Source organism: Lutra lutra, chromosome 4 (genome assembly GCF_902655055.1).
Source record: "Lutra lutra chromosome 4, mLutLut1.2, whole genome shotgun sequence".
Lineage (NCBI taxonomy): Eukaryota > Metazoa > Chordata > Mammalia > Carnivora > Mustelidae > Lutra > Lutra lutra.
Window position 1 is genome coordinate 29,598,518 of NC_062281.1, and position 23,087 is coordinate 29,621,604.

The 23,087-nt window shown below is 36.0% G+C and overlaps 1 protein-coding gene across 1 annotated transcript in view; it reads right to left on the bottom strand.

Moving 5' to 3' along the window:
- Positions 1 to 23,087, bottom strand: part of PKHD1L1 (PKHD1 like 1) — a 159,933-nt gene that overhangs the window by 126,862 nt on the left and 9,984 nt on the right. Inside the window, exons 3-13 of the mRNA XM_047726136.1 lie at positions 20,853 to 20,997; positions 19,781 to 19,889; positions 18,694 to 18,751; positions 17,474 to 17,567; positions 14,315 to 14,368; positions 13,641 to 13,714; positions 12,521 to 12,563; positions 8,167 to 8,237; positions 6,855 to 6,965; positions 3,357 to 3,446; positions 1,011 to 1,279 (exon numbers count right to left, since the gene is read on the bottom strand). Of these exons, the coding sequence (XP_047582092.1) occupies positions 1,011 to 1,279; positions 3,357 to 3,446; positions 6,855 to 6,965; positions 8,167 to 8,237; positions 12,521 to 12,563; positions 13,641 to 13,714; positions 14,315 to 14,368; positions 17,474 to 17,567; positions 18,694 to 18,751; positions 19,781 to 19,889; positions 20,853 to 20,997 (1,118 nt within the window). The remainder of the gene's footprint in view (positions 1 to 1,010; positions 1,280 to 3,356; positions 3,447 to 6,854; positions 6,966 to 8,166; positions 8,238 to 12,520; positions 12,564 to 13,640; positions 13,715 to 14,314; positions 14,369 to 17,473; positions 17,568 to 18,693; positions 18,752 to 19,780; positions 19,890 to 20,852; positions 20,998 to 23,087) is intronic.

Here is a 23,087-nt window from a genome sequence, read left to right on the forward strand (position 1 = left end):
CATCCTTGGAGGAAACATCCTGAAAAGCTACAGTAAAATTAGAATTCATATATTACAGGCAGCAACTTAAACTTGTTCCTCCCATTTGGGAGGTGATCTTGCCATATACACTGAGTCATAAAATGTATTTTTGATTTGATTTACTGACTTCACATTTGCAAAACTCTCCCAAAGAAATAATTAAAAAGCAGAACAATTTAATGAACACAAATGATCGAGTAAAATTTGTGGTCATAAAAAGTCAGAAGTAAGCTAAAAACTTATCAGTATGTGTAACGTTATTCAGGTTTAGTAATAATAATAAATAAATAATTAAACTATTCAGTCATCAAAAATTGTATTGTGAAAATCATTTAATAAAATATGGAAATACTAATATGTGACCAAAATGACTATGAAATTGGATGTATGACGTTATTTATATAAAAAACAAAAAAAACACAAAAAGAAATGATGGACTTCAATCTCATAACCACATAATAGTGAAAGAGATCTAGTAGAAGAGTGAACTATGTTTACTCTTTTCCAAATTTCTTACATATGATTAAAACTCTTCCATAATTAAAATAATCTTTAGGGGCGCCTGGGTGGCTCAGTGGGTTAAAGCCTCTGCCTTCGGCTCCAGTCATGATCCCGGGGTCCTGGGATCGAGACACATGTTGGGCTCTCTGCTCAGCAGAGAGCCTGCTTCCTCCTCTCTCTCTCTCTGTTTGCCTCTCTGCCTACTTGTGATCTCTGTCAAATAAATAAATAAAATCTTTAAAAAAAATAAAATAATCTTTAAAGGAAATATATGTATTTTTTCCTTCCTAGAGAAAACGTAGATACAAGAAAGTGTTTTTTTTTTTTTTTTTAGGCCATGGTTTTCTATGGTGACTTTAGAGTTCATATTACACATGTTAAAATAGCCAAGAACCCAACCATGTGAAAATATATCTCAAAAGTGAGCTACATATAAAAGTCGTCCTATTGTTTTTATAATAGTAAATAATTTTCTGTAGCTTCCCTACCTTATCTTTTGGATGTCCAGTTTGGCTGAAATAAATAGCATAACGGTCATCGCCTTTGATGTAGAATCTGTAGATGTCAGAGTCTGGAGCCACCAAAAATCCACTGAAGCGTGCAACAAATGTGTCTTGCTCCATGGGCCAAAGATAGGAAGCCGAATCTATCCAACTGGCCCCCATGTACCCTGGTGTTTCTTCGTTGTACTCAAGTATCTCTTCAAGACGCGCTGGTCGACTATTGTTCCATACCTCAAGCTTTAGACCTCTCCCACCTGAATATAACAAAAAAAAGAATACTTTCATCAGAATGTTGATGTGGTGTCTCAATGGCCTTCTACTTGGGTAGTGGTTATAGATATTCTATGCTATTCATGTTTTTGGAGCATGCTTGTCAACAAAACAATGACTCATACCCTCCATGTACCTGCACCTCTAGCATAGAGTGCTGTTAAGAGAGCATACAATTTATTATTATTTCATATATTTGCACCTCAGTTTCTACATTTATAAAAAAATGGGAGTAATATTATTATTTGCATGGTTGCAATGGGGATTAGTTACTACTAAGTGCTTTACATAAGATAATATGTTAACTCTTACCTCTGATACGACCGACATTGCTTTATATAGTTAAATCTCAAAACCTTATGATTCAGGCCATTTGATTTCAAAACCTTTGCCTGATTACTCTCTCTAACAAAAGTAACCCAATTAATGGTTTGCAACTAATCCAAGAATGGACAGTGTTGGCTTTAAGATTTTTGTCAGTATTTGTTCTTCTTCTTCTTCTTTTTTTTTTTTTTTAAAGATTTTATTTATTTATTTGACAGAGAGAGATCACAAGTAGACAGAGAGGCAGGCAGAGAGAGAGAGAGAGGGAAGCAGGCTCCCTGCTGAGCAGAGAGCCCGATTCAGGCCTCGATCCCAGGACCCTGAGATCATGACCTGAGCCGAAGGCAGCGGCTTAACCCACTGAGCCACCCAGGCGCCCCTTCTTCTTCTTTTTAACATTACTTCTGTTCTATGATTCCATCTCCTTCTTGGAGAGAATCAGAACATTCCCATTAAAGTGAACCTACATAAACTCTGATTTAAGTTTTTTCCTAATCATAAGGGAGCCATCTCACTTTTTTTTTCTTCCCTAAACTACAACAATCAGACTCATGTCTTCTTCCAGCAGCACTAAGCTGGTCTGGAGGGGCTGGATCTAGATGATGGCTCCTCTTCAGGTGACTTTCTTTGGAGAAAAGCTTGAACACCTCAAACTTCAGCAGCAGCAACGTTCTCTGATAAATACAACTTTCATTGAAGTCACCAATTGTGATTTTCAAAATAGTCTCTTAAACTGGGCATTGTTTCCCTAATGTCATTCAAAACAAGGAAATTTAAGAGGTTGATAAACTAATTTACTTGGCTTCAAATCCCAACCAGCAGTGTAACCATAAACCAATTTCAGTGTGTGAACAAGATATGAGATACACACCCTCAAACCCATGCCCAGCCTCTCAGTGAGTGGCATCACTACAGATGTCAAGCGCTTACCATGGGCCACGGGCCACGGGCCAAAATCTGGAAAGAATTTTGAGTTCCATTTCTCTCATCCCCTGTTATCACCCTTAAAATATTCTAAACAAGTAAGGATGTAACCTCTGCCATTTGTGTTTTAAGCACAAAAAGGCATTTATAAAATGTCCATGTAGCCTGCACCGTCATTCAGTAATCTCATTTAACCTGAAATAAAGTTCCCATCAAACTCATTCAACAGAGGAGGGCTGTTTCCAGGAGGGTATTTCGGGAATTCAGGCTGAGTTTATTTCCATGCTGGAGTTTTGAGGCAGCTATTTAAATACAAACACTCCCTGATCCAGAAAGTGTAAGGAGAAAAACCAGGAAGAAATTTTTACCATTCTCACTACAAATTCTAAACAGTTCAAATATTTTTTTATTACTAATTGTTATGGGCTGAATATTTGTATCCCCTCTACACTCAGGTGTTGAAGCCTAATGCTAATGCGATGTTATTAGCAGATAGGGCCCTTGGGAGGTGCTTAGGTCACAAGAGTGGAGCCCTCATGAATGAGGGCTTATAAAAGAGGCCCAACAAAGCTCTGTAGCCCCAAGAAGGTGCCAATCTAGGAGGAAGCACGTCCTCACCAAACACCTAATCTGCTGGTATCACGATCTGGGACTTCCCAGGCTCCAGAACTGTAAGATCTATATGTGTTTGTTGTTTATAAGCTACCCAGTCTGTGGTGTTCTGTTTCAGCAGCCCCAAAGGACTAAAAGACTAATGGAGTATGTCTTCTTATGTAAATGTAGAAATGGCCATTCTCTCTTCTGGTAACTTACCCGGATAGACAGTTCTGAGAACCTCAGGCTTAGGCGGTGTCTTGCAGCATATGCTATTTTCTGTGACATTCAAAATATCACAGGCTTGACCTAAAGAGAAGCAAGGTACAGAGGTATTACTACAGAGCTCCAGAATGCAAATCACAATCAGCTTATCTGGAAGTACTTTCTGATGAAAACCAAGTTGCACAAGCAAGAAGCAAAGCCAGCGTTTCTTCGTTTCCTTTATGTGTTCTGCATAAAAGCTTATCACTTGTTAATTGTCATACTTTTACATGGCAACGTTTTCCTGGCAACACATCACAAGTCTGAGTTACGAAATTTTGTGATTTCTGAGAAACAAAATAAAAAACTTGATAAAACTATGTCACTGTAAAAGATTTCACTTCTGAGTTCAGAGTAAAGTCTTATATTCTGTTCCCTACAGAAAAGTTGCTGAAATAAGTCCATGATGTTCAAAATTTTGCAAAAGCAGATGATCCCAGCCCTCTTAGGTAAAATAAATAAATAAATAAGATGGTGGTTTAGTCCAAGGTCTTCAAATGAAAACAACAGAGATAATAATGTGTAAATGGTATTTTTCAGAGGCAGATTGAAACCAAAACAGTAAGGGTCTAAACAAGAATGATGACACTTATATAAAAACACAATTAGAACGGAGTGAAGAGTCTAGGTTTTAGACTTCTATATATCCCTCACCATCAATGCCTTAAGTATTTACTGAAATGGGAATCACAGCCCACAAATGAAAAGTGAGGCAAAGGGTAGCAAATGGAGGAAGGTATCTTTGCCAAGTTTTGTTCGGTGGCTCAGAAAACTTACTTCAACATTACCTGTCACGATTTTGTATGTTTTGTGAATGCAAGATAAATAAGGTAGAAAACAATGCATTTAAACAGTAAATTAAACCAACTTAGCCCATTTTGTTTGGAGCAAAGGAAGATCCATAGACAAATCATTATTTTCAAGAAATTAATTGAGGATTCCTCAATACCCCAAAAATGAAAATCTAATTTAAAAATGGGCAAATGAGGGGTGCCTGGATGGCTCAGTGGGTTAAGCCTCTGCCTTCAGCTCAGGTCATGATCTCAGTGTCCTGGGATCAAGCCCCGCATTGGGCTCTCTCCTAAACAGGGAGCCTGCTTCCCCCTCTCTCTCTGCCTGCCTCTCTTCCTACTTGTGATCTCTCTCTCTGTGTGTCAAATAAATAAAATCTTTTTAAAAAATGGGCAAATGAGTGGATATTTTTCCAAAGAAGACATACAGATGGCCAACAGACATGTGAAAAGATGTTCAATATCATTGATCATCAATAAATACAAGTCAAAACTACAATGAGATATCACCTCACACCAGTCAGAATGGCTAAAATCTATGACACAAGAAACAACAAGTGTTGTAAGGGATGTGCAGAAAGGGGCGCGTTCTTACACAGTTGGTAGGAATGCAAACTGGTACATCCAATGTGGAAGACAATATGGATGTTCCTCAAAAAGTTGAAAATAGAATTAGTCTATTATCCAGCAATTACACTATTAGGTATTTAACCAAAGAATACAAAAATACTAATTTAAAGGAATACATGCTCCCCAATTAGCAGCATTATCAATAGCCAAATTGTGGAAAGAGCCCAAGTGTCCATCAACTGATGAATGGGTAAAGAAGATCGAGTATATATAAAAACCACAAAAAAAGAACGAAATCTTGCCATTTGTGATGACATGGATGGAGAGAGAGAGTATTAAGCTATGCAAAGTAAGTCAGGCAGAGAAAGAAAACTACCATATGATTTCACTCATATGTAGAAGTTAAGAAACAAATGAACAAAGGGGGGAAAAATGTGAGGCAAACCAAGAAACAGACTCTTACCTATAGAAAACAACTGACAGGTTACCAGACAGGAGGTGGGGGGATGTGTTAAATAAGTGATGAGGATTAAAGAGTGCACTTGCTGTGATGAGCACTAGGTGTGGTATGGAAGTGCTGAATCGTATCATACACCTGCAGCTAATATTACACTGTATGTTAACTAACTGGAATTTAAATAAAAACTTGGAAGAAAAAAATTAAATACACCCAGTTTACTATATGTAATTATACTCCAATAAATTAGTTAGAATTTAAAATTAATGAAAAAACCTTGAAAAAAGTAATGAAAATTTAATAAAGAAATTACTGAGGATTCAAAATCTCGAACCTTGTCACATTTGATAGCAATGAAAGACACAAAAGTAACATGTTGTATTTGCATATCAACTATCACAATATCATAAAATACAGCATATAAAGAGATTTTATGCCCCTATTTTAATATTTGAAACATTTATATTTAAAATTTCAGAAAACATATATGATATTTAAAAATCTTACTGCCTAGGTTTTAATATTTATGCAGGTGACCAGCAAGGATCCACAGGATAGGAAAGATATTGTACAAATGTTACACTTGAGGGCACCTGGGTGGCTCAGTTGGTTAAGCTGCTGCCTTCAGCTCAGGTCATGATCCCAGGGTCCTGGGATTGAGTCCCACAACAGCAGGGAGCCTGCTCATCAGGGAGCCTGCTTCCCCCTCTCCCTCTGTCTGCCTCTCTGCCCTACTTGTGATCTGTCTGTCTGTCAAATAAATAAATAGAATCTTAAAAAAATAATGTTACACTTGATCTTAGCCAAAAGGCCAAGAAGAGATATATATTGTATAAATATTAGATGAAATTACTTTATATTAATTTCTTCTCTTGAAATCACATTTTTGCAGGCTCATGGGCAGATTCCTTAAAATTAGAAAGTACCTAAGCAGAAGGTTATATCAGAAAAAATATGTATCCAGTTGCCTGGCCAACACGGAGTCCTTTGCTCAAGGTAGAGAAGGTCATTATGACTGAGTGGGAAGATTCCCACTATTATATTCATCCTCCATTCCTTTTTGAGCTGCACAGCTCCCTACCTTGAAAAGATCTAGATACATAAAAATGATACATAACCAGAGAACCAAGCCCTATTCACATTTGTAAAAACAGAACACCTCAATTAATGCTCTTTTCAAGGCCAATATCATCAGTAAGTCCTGATGATGTCCAGACAAGTCACAATAAATGAAAAGGGGATGAGAAGAGTATCCCTAAATACTTTAAATTTTCTCCTAACTAACCAAGCCATTGAGAATTAACAACAGTTCAAGAAGGGCATTTATAAGTTTGTTAAATAAAGGGTACGTGTGTCTCAACGTGTGGCAAGGAATTTGTGGAAGGTAGCCAAGTTGTTACCAGACAATGCTTTTTGATGATGACCTCAGAGCCCAAGTTGTGGTCATGTCAGGCCCTCACTGGAAGGTCCCAGTGGGAAAAGTATCATTCCCTGGAAGCAAATGCCCACATGAAAATACGCAGTCTTAAATTTAAGACATTAACTGAAAAAAGACTATTATGCTTTTTACAAATTATTAAATAAAAGCCAGGATTTGTTCTTATAATGTAACATATTAAAAGTCATATAAAATACCTCCAATGAGAACTCTGACAGGGAAATCTGTCTGATCAAAGAACCGTCCACTTATCGTTAGCACAGTGCCACCTTGAATGCTTCCTCGTGAAGGGGAAATCATAGTGACCTCTGCAGAGAGGGAGGAGAGGCACATTAAATAAAATGTCATGAATATTACACATCAACTCAAATGCTTAATTTTTATGAATTTTCCAAATTACCTAGTCTTAACACATAGCACAGCATAGGTAGTGGATTGACCAAATGAATGAATTGGGTGTTTCAATTTTGTCTCTGATGCAATCCTGCAAAGAGTACAGTTAACATGGCTTTTACAAAGCCTTACAGCTCAGGGGAACCAGGTTTTAGAGGTGACTGGTACTAAAGAGACACTGGTAATGGAGGACACAGGAATTAAGGAAAATCTGGGCTAAGGATAGATGTTTGATTCCAAAAGAAAACAGGAGAACAGCCTCTTCTCCTCTTCTCCCCTATGCTCTTAAAGAACAAATCTTTCTTCTCTTCCAACATTTTATACTTTCCTCCTATAGTAATACATTAACTATGACTGGAAGTCTTCTGGTTTCATATATAAAAGTTTTAGATATATTAGTAAAATAGCCCCGGCCATGATATATGGTAGATTCTTATTAAAATTTATTCTTATTACTTCTATCTATCAAAGGTCTATGTATTTTTATACATGGCTTTTACATTGAATAGAAAAAGCCAGGATATATCCTATTTGATTGATTCCAAGAACACTTCTTTTCACATTTGAAATCTGAATGTGCCACTCCATCACTCCTGACCTAGAATGAAGTGTAATTCTTCCAGGAGGATTTGTGTTTGCTTCCCACACTCTCGGAGGAGTCTACCAACCTTAGATCTCTGTAAGTTAAAATAAATAATAATCTACTTGAGTATTCTTTTGGACCACAGTGAGGCTATAAATCTGAGAGAGCACTGCCTTGTAGTTTAAATTGACAGTGGAGATATTTTTTTCCCTCCCTCCACCAACGGCCTGAGTGGAGACATGCAACTTTCCCTTCTGTCTCTTTTAGAGTGATGAGCTGGTTTCTCAATCAGCCTTATATTAAAAATATAGTTTTCTGGGTCCTAACTTAATGTCAGAGCTTCCTATTAGACTCTCCATCTTATGTGTTTCTCCTTTCCTAGCAGTACATAAAATAATATACTATGCCTTAAGTCCTTATTGTCATTGATGATGAAACAAATTACACACGTCTCTCTGTCTCATTCTTTTTCTTTCTCTCTCTGTCATACACACATACATACACACACACATAGAGTGAGAGGGTTCACATACCTGCATATGTTTGAAACATTGAAATTTTATTTAGAGAAGAAACAAAATACGCCATTTTTTGTGGGAAACTCCTGTGTAAAAAAAAAAGTAAAAATCCTTACTTTAAAAATGAACTTTATTTCAGGAAAATGTTATTTTTTAGTGGTATAAATCATGTCATAATTTGCAAAGGAGCTGGACAGAACATTTTGGGCAGATAAAAATGTTCTACATCTTGATACAGTTACTGGTTACACAAATATACAAGTATACAGATACTCAAATATTCATTGGTCAGATCTTACTGAACTGCACACTTAAATTACAATGTTATTATATGCAAACTATACCTCAATAAAGAATTCATATTAATAGAAAAAAAACAGGATTCCCCTTCCTGAAGGCATTTGTGTTAACTACCCTCCTCTCTTCTCTCTTATAATCCATTTAACATCAGAATAACTAACATTACTGAACACTTAAATATCATGCAAAGTTTTTAAGCTTCTAACCTAAGATTTTTTAAAGCTTTTAATTTATTATACCATTTTACCCTTACATTAGTCCCATGAGGTAGGTACAGCTCAGAGAATCTATTTATCTTATTCAAGATCACAAAGAGAGTAAGTGGCAGAAATAGAACTTGAAACCAGGCAGTTGGAGTCCTGAACCCTGGCTCCTCAGCTGTGTCTTACACAGTTTTCTCCTGCCACTAATCTGCATGAGAGCACGATGAATGAAAGCAGGTTAACAATAATCCACCAGAGTTAAATCACCCTCAATAAATACAGAACCTATTCATATTTTTTGATGGATGTAGATGTGCACTTCATAGCCTGGAGAGCAAGGAAGGGAAGGAATCTGAACCTGGAAATTAAATACCGTTTCCTTAATTACCTCAATGAAATTCATAATAGAGAAGTTAAGAAATTCAAATGTTAAGACTCAAAGTCCATTCATTATATTTATAACATACTGAACTGGAATCTAAAAGGATAATGCAGATCTTGTGGTTGAGACCAACAGTAAATTCCTATAAATCTAACCCAACCACTATAACGTGCATTTGCAAGACTAAAGAGTCTCTGGAAATCCTGCATGCTAAATTAGTTACTTAAGAAGTTCATACTGGATTTATATTGGTATGTTACAAGCCTTTCAGTTGATTTCTCAGAGATCTGAAATGATGCCAGTTCCAGCAATATTGTCTGTGGTCAGATTCTGCATCTGAAAAATTAACCCTGCTTCTCAAGTTGGTGGGAAAATTGCCTCCTGAAATAAAATTTGAATGTAATTTATTTGGTATGACACTGAGGTGATTTTCACTAATTCATTGATAATGACTAGGCATTTCTCAATTAAGGCACCCTCATCTGAACCTTATCAGTTTGGAACAGCTGTTGTTTGAACTTGGGGTAATTGAGGAGAGAAGGTTAGCTATTAAAAGAAATACAGAATGGGGGCCACAGTGGCCTTTAATTGGTTCATTTGATATTCAGGAACGCTTCTGAAATTTGTACAATACAGATTTTTTTAATTTAAAGAATGATTTAACATTTTTTTAAATGCCATGTAATCATGAAACTAGACTTTTAAGTAGTAAATGCCATATTTTTAACAGTTATCTCAAATTCCTAAGATTGTTTTATATAGAAACACAGTTTCCTCAGTTCTGAGACATTAATACAAAAGAACAGCCACTGGCTTTAAGAAAAGAAATATAAGTCAAGATCATAGAACCAGCTATTTTAAGCTATATTTTTGCCTATATTGTGTGCAAGTTTGCTGGCTTTTTAAAACGGAAAGTTTCACGGCATGTGAATGCAACACATCGATTTATATATACTTATCAATCACATTCAAGCTTGATTGCTCAAACCTATTTTTGGATAATTATTTCTTTGAGAAATATATGATGGATTTGGTAATTAGTACCTTTCATACAGACTCAGAACTAAGAATTCATCTTTTTCACCTGAAGAAGAATGACAATGAGAGCATTAAAAATAAAAAGTATATGTGGTTCAGGAAATCACTTAAAACTCAATAACCATTGCTTCTAACACGATTTTCTAATATTTTCAACAAAATCCTATTGCCTTATTCGTATCAAGTTGTATGCGTGTAGGTCGGATCCTTGCAGAAAATAACTGGTAAATCATGAGACTCTAAGTCATTTGCCCCATGTAAATCACAAAGGTGAATCTTAATACCATTTACATACCATCCACAATGGTTTGCCCTTGAGTTATAATATTCTTCATGGTTTTTTGGTCCAGTCTACATTGGTCTATAAGAAAGTGTGCAACCCAGTCATTATTTTGTTATAACCTATTGCCTCTAGGTGTCTGGAACCAGAAGATCCTCAAATACAATGATGATGGACTTGGGCTCACCATCCCAATAGCAGCTGCATGCACGCAGGGACCAAGTATCATCCTTCTCTTGCAGTCCATGAACATTAACCAGGAATAACATCTACTTTGATTGTAATATTACCATTCTTCTCAATCTTTTTAATCTTTTTCAATCTTTTCTAATCATTTATCTCTCTTCAGAAACAAACACAAAAAATCCACAGACATATCCTATCATTGATCTACTACAGATATATTAGTGTTGGATGGCTAAATATTGTGATTTATTTGGATTTCTACTAATCAGCTCATTTTCTCATGGGGACACACTATCACATTTTGGGGCAGAATAATTCATTTAGGTTTGGAGCATCTTGGTCCTGCCCAGGAAAAGCCATTAGCATGCTCCAGTTACTATGACAGCCAACAAATACCCCCCCCATACATTCGCAAATGCACAGAAAAGGGCGGTAATCCTACCATGATTAAAGAATCCTGTGTCAGGATGTTAAGTAGTAAGGAGATGTGGTTCTACGGCTGAGATCCTCTGATATGGGAAACAGAGGCAGAAGAAAAGTTACTAAATTTCCTTCCTCTCTAGAGCCCACTGACAAGTCCTTGAAACAGGCAGAGTGACATTCCTCTAGGCACTCAACTACCTCCACCTTAATATTTTGCTAAGAGCAAAAAGCAATCCTAGTCTGACCACCTCTCACCCCCAACCAGGATCCTGTGGGTCTACTTTAACATATAAACATTGCTTTGGAAACTTCCTTTATCTCTAAACCCTCCAAGATACGTGCTGGCAATCATCCCCAAGTGTATGGCCCACCGATATACTTATCTGAAGGGTCTCATGACTAAGGTTTTATTAGATGATAATAAATGACCTTTTGCCAGCAACAGCTAGCCCCTCAAGGTCCTGCAAACCTTGCTTCCAAAATTCCTTAGAGACTTAGCTATTCCTGACCCTCTCCCAACTTGCAAGTATGTAATGGACCACTCCTCACAACCCTGGGGTAGCAGCTCTTCCCGCCCACGGGTCCTGTCCCCATGCTTTAATAAACCACCACTCTGCACCAAAGAGGTCTTAAAAATTCTTTCTTGGTCATCGGCTCCGGACCTCATCGCACTGAATCTCACTTATATTCTAAAACTTCATCACCTTGGCAGAGCCCTGGAATGCAATGCTCAGGGTCTGGAGCTCAGCTGTGTGTGTTCACACACCAGCGCTTCTTCAAACTAGCTGAATATCCATGGGCAAATTATTCAGCTTTCCTGAATCTCACTTTTCCTGGTGTGCAACACAGGGGGGATGATAACACTCAACTTTATAGGATCTTTGGGAGTCTTCAACCAGACAATATACATGAAGTGCTTAGTACCATGCCCCTCACGAAATGTTCTGTAATATGATTATCTATGATAGGAGGTTTGCAACATGTGTTGAGATTTGCATATTCTGGTATTTCTTAAACATATGGTAATCTCTCTTAGTGAAATTAGGATGTAGGATATCTGGAACCGATTTCTAGCTTTATTAAAAAATTGTGAATAGAAGTTATTAACATATGGCGCTAAGAAGGACAATTGTGAGCTGTAACTACTATCTTTCATCACTCCATATGTCTCGATACTTTAAATGAACATTTTCATCAGGTATTAACCATGGGATTTAATTTATTCTTACATTAGTTCAAATCAAAACTGAACTATTTGGTTATCAAAAGAATGACAATTAAGTTAGAAGAGCTGTAAGACATAAAAAGAACTCTTTCAATATCACAAGCAAAGATTGATTTGTTGTTTAGGTAATGCTAAAGTTCCCAACAGTTGAAAGGCTGTGTCTGAGGCACAAAGTAGAGAAAGGGAGTGATAGACCCCTTAAATGTTAATTTGGGGGAAGCAAGTGATTAGTTTCTTAATCTCTGGATCTATAGCACAAAGTAAACATATACTTTTATTTTATTTACCCAGTTGAATCCATTATGGAAATTATTATTTACAAAATGACCCACCTTCCGTAATCACTATCCAAGATGAAGCTGACATTGTGATGACCTGGAATTAATTAAATACACAATTAATTAAATTCCCAATCACAGGAGAACAAGAACTATGTATTATAAAGCTGATTTAAAAGCAAAGAAACTTAAAATTAAAACTGTAATTATACAACCATTTATTAATCCTTAAAGACAATGAACTATCTGAAACAAGTGTCTGGCATTTTAAAATACACATACTAAGATGTCTCAAGGCTATAACTAGAAAAACTTGATGAAATATAATAATGAATGAAGAATGATAAAAACAACATATACATAACCATCTGCCCTCAAATTTCTTTCATTCTTTCAACAGCTACTTAATTGGAGGAGACACTCTGCTGGGGGGTTGGGCCATGCAGGGTGAGCACAAGATTGCTCTTTTCCTAACTGAGCATGGCGGGGAGAGGTATTCAGGCAGTCAAGAGCAGTGACAGAGAGAACTAAAAACCATGATAAAGCTATCAAAGAAAAGGAGAGGGAACTTGGAGAGTGGAAGGCAGGGCATCAGGGAAGGCTTTTTCGACGACGTGACATTTTTTTCTGAAATTATCAGGATGGGAGGCTTACAAAGGCTCTGAGACAAAATAAAATGAATTCCATTCTAGAAAAGGTTATGATGTATGCTAGCCGAACCTATTGCGGGAATCCTTCCACAATATACGTAAATGAAGCCATCATGTTATATGACTTAAACTCATATAATGATGTATGTCAACATAACACTGGGGAAAAAAAAAGACTATAAGGTCTAAGTTGCCTGGAGTACACAGAGCAAGGGGGAAGAAACAACATAAAATTAAGGCTACAGGGAAAACAGCTAAATTAGTAAATGGAATTTTCTGGATGACAGAAGAATAAAAAGAAAAAGGAGAAGAAAAGAAATTTGAAGAAGCTTACCTTAAATGTAAACCTTAGGAAAAAAGTGATTTATACATGCTTACAGGAAACTGAAAAGAAGCCAAGGTAAAGAGGAAATGTTAATTTTAAAGAAAGGGATAAAGCTGCAGGGGAGGTCTAAGAGAATACAAAACAAGGAAATAGAGTCAGGCATTTCTGAGAATTACAAAGAATGGTGATCAACATTTACCAATGTAAGTTCCAGTCGTCTTACAAACCATAGAACCCATGTCTCCATTTGGATGATCTAATTTTAGACCGTACCTAATAAAATATATATGTTAATTTTAAAGTTTATATTGACACTACAGTTCTAAAATACTGTTTTCTTTCTTAAGTATTTATAAAACAAAGATGCATTTATTGGCAAATAAATAAATTAAGTAAATTACTGTTTCCCTTAAAAGCACCTTATGGACTTTGAACATGTATCAGGTTAGAAACTGTCTCTACAACAAAAATTTCTGTGAAATGAAATATTTCCCAGCCTCAGTTGGAGATACTTGCATAAAGCTTCATTTTACCATTAAATATTTTGTAGTTAATTTGGCTATCACCATTGATATTCCTCTTAGATACTTTTAAATAATACCAAGTGAAACAATTATATGATAAAGATATTTCTCAAATATCTCAAAACATAATAATCTAAATAATAGCTCATATTGTATTCTACTGGAGACAATAGGGGATATCAGGTTACACCTAACTAAATAAATGATTACTAATTTACTGTATAAAATATTATAATTTATACTGTATTTTAAAGGATTCAGCTATATAGTATTGCTAGACATTACTACTTAAACTGGTATGTTTATATCTTCTATTTATTTTCTAAAGAAAATTATTTGAGTGACTTACAAATTATCAGACTGTGGTATGAGAAGCTCACAGGGCATTCCTCCAACATAAACTCTGTATAAATATTTTATTGGGAAAGATGAAGTTATGTTTAGTAAATCATTTCAAAATGCTTTCTTCCCACCAAGTTCACTAACACCTTATATTTTTCTCTCAATCACTTATTATCTATCACGCATTCATTCAACAAACACCTATTATATTACCTATTATGTTGCAGTCTCTGCTGTAGATACTGGCACACATCAGGGAAGAAAACAAAATCCTGCCCTTGTGGGACTGACATTCTAACCCGGGGGTGGGGGGGTGGGAAGGAGACCTGATAATAGGTATGATAATCATAGGATATTTGGTGTGTTAGAAAGTGGTAATACCACAGGAAGAGACAATGTGGAAATAGATAATGGGGACCCTTCCACTTGCAGATCAATTAACTCAAATAAAAAACAGAGTTTTTTGTTTTGTAACACACAGTAAATTTCAAACGATAGGCAGGAATTAAAGGAGGGCCCTAGCCAAGCCCCACAGAGTAATTAGGATGAAGAGAGCAACTAATATCCTCAGTGCCTTTGAAACAGAAATCTGAAGCTGAGAAGAGGCAGGATAGGGCTGCAGAGAAATACTGCCTTTGTACTTCCCCAGGTGACCAGGTCTGCTACTGCTTTAGGGGTGTTAGAACCTGATGCCATTGAAAGCTTGCAGGCGGGACCCACAGGTCCTGTACTCCTCGCCACACTCAGAATAAACAACAACAAATAAATTTGTTGGCTTCTGAGCCAACAAATCCCAGATTCAAAGTAACTGCAGATACAAACCTGAACTCCCAAAAAGTAAGGACTTCATTTGCGGAGAACTTTAAATGTTTTAATAAACATGTATGCACAAATCCTTTCATTTATTATTACATTAGGTTTGTGATGTAAGTACACTGAATTACTGTACCCATTATAGAGATTTATGGATTCATAGCCTCCTTCTAAACTCCCACTTTCTTGCGCCTAAATAATAAATTTAGCAGCTAACAATGGCACTTACTATGTTTAATCCTTACAACCATTTTACCCTTCCATTTCATAGAAGAAAAACTGAGGCAAGAAGGTTAAGTTGCTTGTTCAAGCCTATATGCAGTAAGGAATAGAGCAGGAATTCAAACCCAGACAGCTGGGCTCTAGCGGTGCTCTTACCCACACCCCATAAGCCCCGCAGTGGTCTGGGTTTGTCTGTCAATGGCAATACTATACTATTTTGCCATGTATATATATGTGTGTCTGGCCAAATATATATATATATATTTTTGTTGTTGTTGTTGTTTTTCTTATCTTATATTTTAGACCAAAATCTCTTTAGTGGGCACCAAACCCTTTGGTATTTGCATGTCCTCTATAATTTGTACCTGGTCTGGGTTTGAAGGTGAGGCTGACTTGACAAGATGTGTGAGAAGCAGAAGCAGCTTGAACACTCTGGGTCCCTGACTTCCTGCTTCCTGCCCAGTACATGGCCCATTGCTCCCTGCTAATGGGATTCAGGCCCAGTGAAATGCCCGAAATGCCTAGTGTCACAATTAAGATGGTAGAAATGGGATAGACACAGTTCTAAGGCCTTCGCCTCTCACATTAATAGGTGTTGAAAGTTTCTGTGCATTTATATATAGTATCTCAAGGTTTCAGAGTACATGGGCCAGGTAGCCTGAACCCTGAGGTCCCTGCTCACTTCAATTCTTGACTTTATGAAATAATTTCTATGCATTTCTTTGTACAGAACAGAAGTAAATTTCAGTTACAGTGGGGGTGGGGAGAAATGTCCTTAAAGATTAAGCTTCCTATTTCTTAGCATTATTATAGAAAAGGATGACTTAGAAAACCCCATCTAAGGGGCGCCTGGGTGGCTCAGTGGGTTAAAGCCTCTGCCTTCGGCTCAGGTCATGATCCCAGGGTCCTGGGATTGAACCCCACATCGGGTTCTCTGCTCTGCAGGGACCTTGCTTCCTCCACTCTCTCTCTGCCTGCCTCTCTGCCTACTTGTGATCTCCGTCTGTCAAATAAATAAATAAAATCTTAAAAAAAAAAAAAGAAAACCCCATCTAAGAAGTGGAATATAAACCATTCATAACATTCAACCATATGGTGGCAAACAAAATCTTTATTTATGCTAACATTTGTTTCTCTATTTAGTACTTACTATATGTAAGGAATCAATACATTTTCACAGTATTATAGATGCATACAAATGTGATTTAATTGAGTGCTACCTCATAGAATGCCACCTAAATTACCTTGATTTCATTTAGTAAAACCTTCCAAATTACTTGGTTTACAAAATTATATATGTGTATGTGTGTTTACATATACATATATATCACCTTTTTAGTAGTTAAAAAAATCCTCTAATTGTTGTATGAACTGTTAGCTAATTTACCTATTTATCCATTTTACACCTGTATTTAATATGCATGGAGCCTTCTGAAAGCTGATTCTGTACTTCCTTCTATGGGGAATGAACACAGCTGTCAGTCTTTCAAGACAGCACTCAGAAAACCACACCTATGCTACAGAAAGATGAGTGACCAAGCTAGCTTCCAATCCAAAATGTGGACAATTATCTTTTGATATGAGGTAACTAGACAATGTTACTGTCTAATCCATAGTTGGTAAATGGAGGAACCAGTGTTCAAACCTGAGGCTGTTAGTAAGTTACTGACCATTTTTAGCTCAGGACTCTCCCACACATAACTACAGTAGAAGAAAAAAGGCCAAACTGCATGTCAGGAAATTCTGGTTCTCAGATCTTGACTAAGCTATGGACCTCCAGGCTACATAGTTACATATATATGCAAAATGAGGTAGATTAGTAACAAAGTTATTCTGTAATAAAATTCTATAACTAAATTACTATTACGCTTGTCTCTGTGTGCCTTCTATTAATAAAATCTGTCACAGAAAACGAAAGAATTATGCCAGACCAAAAAAGAAAGGCACATTGCTCACTGCTTCCATGTCAATGAATCATCCAATAGTCTCCTTTTCTTCCTAGAATATGGCTGAAAATACACTGATTAATCCTCTCACACTGTAGTGATGTTTAATATCATTGAGCCCATTGTTTGTGGAATACCGTACCTCACCTGAGTGATAAGAATATGTTTCCACATCAAAAATTTACCTCAAAATCCTAACATTTTTCCCATTTGAGCTTAATGCAGTATTACTTCCATAGACATCAGTGAAGATTCTGCCTTGGATAGTTATTAATGTGCCTAAAACAAAAAAACAAAAAGTTCTGTATAAGATTACCTACCCATACACCCAATACTTAATACCAAAACATTAGAGGTATTCCTAATGAAACCAGGATCCAGACACTTATATCCCATGTTCATCACTATCATTTAACACTGTGCTGAACATTCTAACAAACACAATAAAACATGAGTATGTATAGTATTAAAGCGATATTTATAAGTATTTGTAAATTAAAGAAGTTTTTCATAGAAAACAATGAATTATTCAATAAATATTGCTTGGGTCATGAAAGATATATTTGAAAAAACAAATAAGATCCCACTTTACTCTATACCCAAAAAATGAATAAATCCTAGGAGAAACAAAAATTAAATATAAAAATAAAACCATAAAAATTCTTGTAGTTAAGTATAAATTTATATAATACTTATATAATTGGGATGGTATGGTCTTCTATACCATAAAAATTAAGGAAGAAATAACAATAATTAAAATCTATAGATTAATTTAACATAAAAATTTTAAAATGTCTGAATGACAGGTAAATCCATTAATAAAATTTAAAAGCAAATGGTAAGTTAAGAATATATTTCCAACATATATGACATACAAATTATTAATATCTTTAAAATATAAAGAATTCTTATAACTTAATATGGAAAAATTGACTAGCATTAAATTAAAACAAAGGAGATGAACAAGTAATTATAAAAGAAGAAATACAAAGGGTCAATAAATATATATAAATAAGTAAATTTAATTGTATAAATTAAGAATTAGAAAAATTAGAAATAAGCTACTATATTTTTCATATAAATGCCTGAAAAAATTAGTCCCTAAAATTGTCAAGGGCATAGAAAAGGGCATTCTCACATATTCCTTTTGGGATTGTAAACTGCTATAATTATAATTATAATGAAGTGGAAGCCAGCTAAATGTCCAATAGGGGGATAGTAAAATACTTTATAGCAGATTCAGATATAACCACTGAAAATCCTTTTTTGAAATAATATTGGGAGTTACTATACAATCAGAAATATGTTATTTATAAATTATCAGATATACTAATTTTATATACTTAAAATTAAATTAATGACCACAAACCAAAAAAGATATTATATCAGCTGTCATATAACAGACCTGGAGTTCCAGATAAAGGTGTGATGCTCGTTATCATTGGGGTTCTGAAACTTCTTGCCTATAAAATAATACTGTCAATAAGCTAATATCTCTGGGTTCTTACATTATTTACATTCAAATAATTCTATAATGTAACTGTCAAAATACCTCTTTTTACATATAAAATAAAGTTTAGAATATTATTATTATGCTTATTCAAGATCTTTTCCTTATCCACTAAAAATTCTCTGTCAGTGTTTTTAGTTCAGAACTTTAATAGTCAATCTTCCTTTGTTATCAGCATATGTCAAACTCTAGTAATAAGGCTCTCTGGTAGCAGGAATTTGAGGGAATAAAATTACAGAAGGCCTTCTTTTATTTAAGCCTATGAAGAAAAAATAACAAAGCACATTGCAAAACAGAAACAAAACCTGGAAAAAGTCCATCAAAGTAAGCTTTAGTAATGAAGCTAATGATAATTTTCTAGAGCAATGCAGGTAAAATTCTTAAGAATTGTGACACCAAATGGGAATAGGGAGAGAGGAGAATCCCAGGGAGCCCATGAGGGTGATGGAAACTCTAATACTTTTGATAGACAGACATAATTTTTAAAAATATATGGGATGGTACTTAGAGGAAATGTGTTATTGTAAATATCTACATATAGGATAACTATATTTTGAATGACTTCAATGCTATGTGCAGTCATATTTTATCTCATTGCATTAGAAATTATAAAGAAAGGAAAAAGAGTTATGATTCTATTTAAAATGAAGGTGAGTGTGATGAAGATACGAAAAGGAAAATTAAACTCAGAGTGGAAATAGAGAAAGAGAAAAAATAATGTGAGCAAGAAAAAAATGTAATGTATAAAAATTTAAGTCATTAATAAAATTAAAGAGGGAAACAAATAAGATATGAGAAAAGAGATTCCACTGCCACAGAAGATGATTAAAACTGAGTGAGGTTATCCTTCGCTACATGCTAGTATATTTTTTAATGTGGAAATAGATAACAATCTGTAAAATTAAAAAAATAAAAGGCCAGTTCAGCAAGAAAGCAAGCACAAGGCCGATCATCCAAAAGTTAAAGAGGAGATCCCATATACATTGAAGGTGCATTCCCAGCTCTTGATGCGACCTCTGCAGGTATTACTTTCTGTAATAGGAACCCCATCCACGCTGACTCTCACAGTGTAGGAATCTTCTGGCATTGCTCTGCAAAGCAAATGAAGAACATGTAAGGAAAGCAATGACCTTTTTATTTAATGTATACTATTAAGGAAAAATACTGCCCCAGACTACAAGTCATTTTGAAAAAAAAAAAGTGTCTAAAATTCTAATCAATGTACAGCTAAATTCCATTCTACATTATTAGAATTCTAAATTATAAGAGTTTCATTCTAAATTATGGAGGATCTCCATCCTGAACTCTGTACTGCAGATTCTAACATCACGGACCACAGGCAAATGCTTATTCTAAGTGCACTGGTGCTTACTGAAAAGGAAAACAAATACAATAAACAAAGGTAGGAAGAATCACTTAAAACAGTAATACATCACCTAGGTACAGTCATGTTATGCTTTGTTGTTGTTTTTTTTTTTTTAATTCTGATTAAATTTCTAAGAGAGCTTTTGCTGCTGAAACAGCCAATAAGCTTGATAAAGATAAAATCCTCTGGAATATGTGCTACCTGTTTTATTAATAAAAGTTACCATTTAAAATGATTAATTTTTCCCATAAGTTGTTAATAACAAACATTATTCTGGACTGATAGTAAAGAACTTGAAATGTCACTATACAAAATGATCATCTTTAATCTTAATGAATATGTCAAGATTTTGAAGGAAATTAATCAAACTGGACAGGAAAGCATAATTTTGATATTTTGAGGAGCATCATTACAATTTAATAGTAGCCATTTGTCTTCTGAAATAGATCAATAATGATAAGATAATAGCTCTAATAACCTGGAAAAGGATATGGAGTTTATTTTATTGTGCTAATACATGGAAACAGCATTACAAATGAATGAAATAAAGCTATAAGATAGTCTAAACATCATGAAACAAAAAATAGCTGATCATCAGAAAATATAATAGCCAGAATATATAAAAAACTATATAATACTAATCTGTGTATGACAAAAATGCTCTTATTAAACATACTATAAAACATACCTAGTATAGCATGTAATTTGAGTTGAATGACTTGAATCTTTTTCCACATCACAAGAAATCGATCGGAAAGAAGAAACTAATTGCACACTGTTTCCCAACTCAGCATTATCAACTCCATAGTTAAACTGGTTTGCTTGAGCAAAACCTGGAAAAGTAAAAACACTGAATTATTATTAAAAGAATTCTCTTTTCAAAGATCTAACAATTGTCATTTGGTACTGAATCATCAATAAATAATAAGGAATATTAGTAAGTAAATAAGTTAGCAGTTAACCTATTTTGTATTTATCCCTATGATTGTAATCCTTTTTGGAAGCATAAAAATTCACCTTCAATTCATTTATTCACAAAAGTAATGTTCGAGAACCTATTATTTGCCAGGCACAGAATTAAATAGCTTATATTCCAGGGCGCCTGGGTGGCTCAGTGGGTTAAGCCGCTGCCTTCGGCTCAGGTCATGATCTCAGGGTCCTGGGATCGAGTCCCGCATCGGGCTCTCTGCTCAGCAGGGAGCCTGCTTCCCTCTCTCTCTCTCTCTCTCTGCCTGCCTCTCTGTCTACTTGTGATCTCTCTCTGTCAAATAAAAAAAAAAAAATCTTTAAATAGCTTATATTCCAGAGGTAGGGTGTGAAGGGCTGGAGAAAATACTCTCTCTTCACTCCCCATCAGACTCTATGTCTGCTGAGGATAACTACTATGAAAAAAAAGGAGGACAGATGGACTGAAAAGAGAGATGAGGAGAACAGTATAAGAAATGGGATCTTTCCCTTGAGTTCCTATAAAGCAAAATCTGAGGTGAGGACTTGCAAGCATATGGTTTATTTGAGTGGTGACCCCTTTGGGGCAAGAGAGAGTAAGACCTAAAGAAAGACAACCTGTGAGCACAGCTGGAGCACAACCTTGCTAGAAACTTCCAAGGAAAATATGGACTGCCTCTTAGAATCAAAGAATCAAACCTTTCTTCATCAAATCCTGTCCAGGGGGTTAACTGAGGTTTCTCCAGGGGAAATAGCTTCTCCTGAACTTTCAGGCTACATATATGTCGTCCATACACCATAGGGGTTTCAATGTCCCAAGTCACTGCATCAGTGAAGCCCTGGGACGGTAGACAAAGATGTGCTAGGGGAACAGAAGGCAAGAGCTGCGAGCACAGACTGGGTCACAGTCTTGGGAGGACTATCTGTCATGGCTGTGGTTAGAATTCGAGGTGAGAACAAGAGACTGTGAAGCTGAGTATAAAAGGCTTCTCGTAGAGGCAACTCACTGCACCATATAGACATGCTCTGGCCCCACATTTTAAAGACTATTTATTTATTTATTTATTTGACAGATAGAGATCACAAGTTGGCAGAGAGGCAGACAGAGAGAGAGAGGGGGAAGCAGGCTCCCTGTTGAGCAGAGAGCCCGATGTGGGGCTCGATCCCAGGACCCTGGGATCATGACCTGAGCTGAAGGCAGAGGCTTTAACCCACTGAGCTACCCAGGCACCCCCGGCCCCACATTTTAAATATAATTCATTATCAAGTCTCCAAGGTGGTAACCAGCCAAAAGCTCTGTAAAGATTTAATACAAGAGAGTTAGTGGGACAAGATACAACTGCTCCTGAGGCTATAATGAATAGTCACTGTAGCCCCTCTTTACCACCCATTGTAGACTTCCTTTGCCTTAGCCAGCACTTAAGTTGAGGGAGTGACACTAGCCTTCATCCTGAAGGTCTGGACCCTTCGTTGTTGCTTTACCCTTGTTAAGTTGTGGTTGCTACAATTGCCTATTCATGCTATAATTGCTTCCACTGGACATGAAAGCCAAGAGATGCCCTCATGAATACCCTGAATTTCAGACATATTCTTCCCTATCTCCATTAGGTAAAGCAACCCTTTCTCTTCATGATCATCAGAACTGATTATCTCTGGTAGGCTACTAATTATGTTTGATGAATTCAAAGTGATCAGTTCATAGTAGTAGCTCCCGTTCACTGGAAGTCATATAGGGATCCCTGGCCAAAGCATTCTCTCACTGGAAACTCAGACCCCAAATCCAGCAGAATCTAAAACAGCAAGGGCAGAAAGCACATATGCAGTTTGCAGATCACTGGGAGTGATAATGAGTGAGAGAAACCGTTCCTTTCCAGCTCCATGTGCTCTGTCTGTCGGGACACAGGAGCATGTATCTGCCATGGGATGAAGGCATATGGCATATGATAGAGGCCAGCATCCTATCCCACAGGACATTGTT